Below are 4712 nucleotides of genomic sequence, written 5' to 3' on the forward strand. Positions count from 1 at the left end.
GGAATTGCGGTACGGCCGCACGGAACGGGACCCCTTGGAAGCACTACGCAGTGCTTCCGTGGGGTTGCGTCCCGTACTTCCGTTCCGCAAAAAGATAGAACATGTCCTATCTTTTTGCGGAACGGGCAGATCGCGGACCCATTAAAGTGAATGTGTCCGCGATCCGATGCGGCTGACCTACGGCCGGCGATCGTGCAATTTGCGGGCCGCAGCACGGGCACGGGTCACACACGTTCGTGTGAACTCGGCCTGACTCTGTTACTTCTGTGGAGGACCTCCGATGCTTCTTACATACATGCAATCAGTACTGTTTTTCATCGGACTCTTGAACCACACTTAAACCTAGCCACCTAGGCGGGGTGTGTGCAAAATCTCCATTCAAATGGATATTTCTGCCATTTTGGTTTACAACTGTCCGACAGTTTTGTTCTTGAAGTGTTCGGAAGTATGTTTTGAACAGATTCAAATGATTTCGCCCTGTACATAGTACATACATAGAATTGGCTGGACCACAAATTAAAAATGTGGATTCATTATGAAATCTCGCAGGAAGATTTGATCGTTTTCCGGCATCAGTTGCACTTGCTCATGCTCTCTCTGAGAGGTGCTGATATAAAAGCCAGGGAAGGCCGCTGATTCGAAGGAGTTGTACCGATTGCTGCTTAATTTCTTGTAAAAGATGAAGGGTAACAAGTCATCGTTTCGTTTTTCTTTAATATTGGCCACTTCCTAAAGGATAGACAAAAAACTAAGTTTAGCTGAACTTTAAGGAAAAGAACAGATTCACTAATTAGCCAAAAACAATGTAGAAGTCCATAAAGGGAAACTTCATAACGAGCCCCGCTCCCCAGGCCATATTTTTTGTGGTCATATCACACAACTGGTCATATCACAACTCACCTTCAGGCACAGGACTGGATCATTCATCCCTTCTTCCACAGTGCAGCATAAATAGAGTTGGCGGCCTGCAATCCCCAATGTGACTGGACGTTTCTGTATATCAGGCTTCGGAGTGTAGTAGGTGTCCACTGTTATTTTTGCTGCAAGGAAAGACGTAGTGTTAATTATTTATCTCCCCGTATTAAGGTAACACATACAATAAAAAATCTAGAATATAGAATGAATAGCTGTCTGTGAAGGATTACCTTCTTGCGCAATGTTCTCTCCTTGCAAAAATAAGGCCACAAGACGAGCATTGCCTTGAGATTTTTGCAACTCCAAACACTTCTGCTTGTAGTCTCGGATAATGTGCACTGTCGTCTTGTTGTATAGAAACTGAGTTTTAGGTGCCTCTTCAGTTTCAATTTTTTTGTACGTAATGTCTTCTGTAAAAAGAAAAAAGTTGGACATTTAATCGGTAGCTAACACACGGGCATATTGACTACATCTCTCTCTGAGATAAGAATTACAGCCTGGCCGTCGAGAAATTTGATCATATTTTATCAGAGTTGGGGTTGTGGACTTAATGCATAATGATTAACATTTATATATATTATTATACAAAGTAGCTTACTATATAATATTAAAATAAAATTTAGAAAATCATCAAATTTTGCATGGGGTGTCCTGAATAAAGGATACATCTATTGGCAATGGATGAGAACATTAGGGTGGTGCTGTTATTTAGCCATTTTCAATGATCTTACCCTCTACAAAGATGTGATTCAGCAGGTCATCATCACTGAAAAAGCTCTGCTTGTCGATTCCTGTTTTTCCTTTCAGCTTTTCCACAATAACCACAAGCATTATGGCTTTCCTGAAAGAGGACATGGGTTTTTCTGGTTTTCCTATCCCAGACTTTACTCCAGAAAGGTAAGTTGACCGACACTCCTCATAGTGTTCCCACTGTAAGTGCTTATTGGTCTGTGAAATAAAAATTGGAATTTTAGTCATGTTTCCAGTTTGTTTTTGGAAAAGTTCTTAACCATCTGATGCCCAATCAAGGCTTTTTTCCCATATGCATATTCAGTCCAAGAAGGCTCTCCGTGTGATGGTCGAATTTCCCGGATTGAACATTGCCCCTCTGACTTGAACTCGCAGCATGATAGTGATCTGTAATGCTGTGAGTTCCAGCCTGATCACAGCAATCTGTGATTACAGTACAGTAAATCTTTCTATCTATCCAATCAAAATATATACCAAATTAAATATAATTTACCTTCTTGTGGACGGGGAAGGTATCAGTGTAAAATTCTTCAACATGTTCACTAAAACAAAAGAAAATGATATTCAGTACATGAGGCAATAAAATACTATTGCAGTGGACCTAATTATTCTGCAGCCCACGGCTTCTAATAAAACACACTCTATATATGTATATTGTATAGTACAGGAAAATCTACATCATAAATCTCTATATAACTTTTTACATTTTTATTGCATCATTGTATAAAAATGATGGATTTTAGATTATTTTTTAAAACTATTCCATGTAAAAAAAAAATCTTTAAGAACATCATGACCTCAGATGCCATATTATGGGGATGTTCTCAATAATAATTATCACTCTTAGGGGAGAATATCCCTGTTATATCTCTGTATGGAGGCAGCACACGGGAGACCCACAGCTCCACAGTAGTAGGAGTTACATCTGCCATAGTACAAAACATAAGCATAGGTCTTTGTAAAGTATTACCTGTACTCCATTGAGATTTCATTTAATTCTGGAACCATCGCCATTATGTCTGTAGAAATAAGATATGATATGTCAAAAAATGCAGTCAATGCCTGAAAGTGTCCATATCCTAAGCAATATGTCTAGAATAGAAATTCATGAAATACCTTCTGTCTTAAGTAAAAGCAGCACGTCCTAGAGGTGTTGTGGTGCCCTGGCAGAGGAGATGCTGTCGTGTCTGTGTGCACTTAGCTTGTGATCTGTCTGCAGCCTGTAGGCTCATTTTATAGAGAAGCAAGAAGTTCGGGTCTTACGCAATACAGGGTTTTTTCCCTTGTTTCCGCTTTTCAGTCAGTGTAGTCTTTGATCTTTTCTTCCCTGCATGTACAATATTAGCTCCGGGGCATTTAAAATATTTTAGCATGCCAGTGGAATTTTCTTAGTGTCAGAGTTAAAACGTATACAATCCGGGCAGGTACTTGCTCTCATTGAGGAGACTCGGCAGCTAAAGCTCCATGGGAAACATGTATGCAAAGTAACTCATGTCAGCCAAACCAGAGACTTTAAAAAAAAAAACTGTAGACAGCTGCGTTGTGGGCTCTTTTCCCTCTGGTCAATAGAGATCAGGGTACTGGTAGGGTGTGATGAGATTCGTATACTTTTCCTATGGACCATTGCCTGAAAACACGTCTCCATATACCAGCTGAGTCTCTTCAATGCAAACCTGAAACCCACCACCACCACCACCACCCCCAATGACCATTGTCTGAAAATACATCTCTATATACCGGCTGAGTCTCTTCAATACAAACCTGAAACCTCCCACCACCACCCCCATGGACCATTGCCTGAAAATACATCTCTATATACCGGCTGAGTCTCTTCAATGCAAACCTGAATCCTCCCTCTCTCATGGACCATTGCCTGAAAATATGTCTCCATATACCGGCTGAGTATCTTGAATGCAAACCTGACCCTCCCCATTCCCCCCCCCCCCCCCCCCCATGGACCATTGCCTGAAAATACATCTCCATATACTGTCTGAGTCTCTTCAATGCAAACCTGAACCTCCATTTTTTCCCCCCATGGACCATTGCCTAAATATATGTCTCCATATACCGGCTGGGTCTCTTCAATGCAAACCTGAATCCTCCCTCCCCCATGGACCATTGCCTGAAAATACATCTCCATATACCGGCTGAGTCTCTTCAATGCAAACCTGAACTCCCCCCATCCCTATCCCATGGACCATTGCCTGAGAATACGTCTCCATATACCGGATAAGTCTCTTCAATGCAAACCTGAACTGTCCCCACCCACCGAATGCATTTTTTTGAGCCAATCAGTAGCCTGGCAGGACTGACAAGGAGCATGAACCCTCAAGACAGCTGTCTACAGGTGAGTTGCTCTTCTGTACTCATTCCACTAATCTACCACCCATTGGTCCAGAAGTCCAGTTAATCCAGAAGTAACAAGAATAATCCAGATATAGAATAATATGGCAATTACATGTTAAACTGGCATATTCTGGCTGGCTAGGTTGTTTCTTTGGCAATGAGTTCACCAGGACTCAGAAGGAGAGCAGCAAAGTATGCATAGTGAAGTAGGTTTTGACTACATCTCTTGACCTACAGGGCTTTCTGGGTCGGGATACCATTTGCAGACTACTGTTTATACAAGAACGCATAGGTCTGGATGTCAGTGCATTGTTATATGTATGTAGTAAAGGTGTACAGTGCATTATATATCCTTTGCCACTTTCCCCTTAGCCCCAATGAAATAGATAAGGGTATGAGGCCCTTAATATTATATGCATGAGCTAGACCCTAAATTTTGCTCCTGGTAAATGTAATATATCATGTGCGTCGCCTGTTAGTTCAGAATTTTCCACTAATCTAGCACCCCAACAGTTCAGTGGGTGCAGGATTGTCATAATTGTACTGTATATGTGTATATATTTCACAGTGTCAGCGCCAGTGCAAAGAGACTTTTACTGGGACTTTCCAGAGATTTCACTCCACTGTATGAAATGACCTCTTGTACTTTTTATGTCACGTGCATCATGGTGCCTAAGAAGTAAAGGGAAGAGTAGTAATGA

At 41.4% G+C, this 4712-nt stretch overlaps 1 protein-coding gene across 1 annotated transcript; it reads right to left on the reverse strand.

Moving 5' to 3' along the window:
- Positions 1 to 256: 256 nt before the first annotated feature.
- LOC120986199 (interleukin-1 beta-like) lies at positions 257 to 2909 on the reverse strand. Its single transcript, XM_040414612.1, has 7 exons — positions 2782 to 2909; positions 2636 to 2684; positions 2159 to 2207; positions 1647 to 1863; positions 1146 to 1325; positions 901 to 1040; positions 257 to 729 (listed from the first exon to the last, which is right to left on the reverse strand). Exons 2-7 carry the CDS (start codon positions 2677 to 2679, stop codon positions 517 to 519), a joined length of 843 nt encoding a protein of 280 aa, XP_040270546.1. The 5' UTR covers positions 2680 to 2684; positions 2782 to 2909; the 3' UTR covers positions 257 to 516.
- Between the last annotated feature and the right edge of the window lie 1803 nt (positions 2910 to 4712).

Source organism: Bufo bufo, chromosome 1 (assembly GCF_905171765.1).
Source record: "Bufo bufo chromosome 1, aBufBuf1.1, whole genome shotgun sequence".
Classification (NCBI taxonomy): domain Eukaryota; kingdom Metazoa; phylum Chordata; class Amphibia; order Anura; family Bufonidae; genus Bufo; species Bufo bufo.

What these genes read in the sequence shown, in the direction of transcription:
- LOC120986199 (XM_040414612.1), bottom strand. Translation starts at nt 2,679, where the DNA reads ATGGCGATGGTTCCAGAATTAAATGAAATCTCAATGGAGTACAG. An exon ending in GAATCACATCTTTGTAGAGG is followed by an intron (nt 1,326 to 1,646) that starts GTAAGATCATTG and finishes TTCTTTTTACAG; the next exon opens with AAGACATTACGTACAAAAAA. An exon ending in ATCCAGTCCTGTGCCTGAAG is followed by an intron (nt 730 to 900) that starts GTGAGTTGTGAT and finishes TCTATCCTTTAG; the next exon opens with GAAGTGGCCAATATTAAAGA.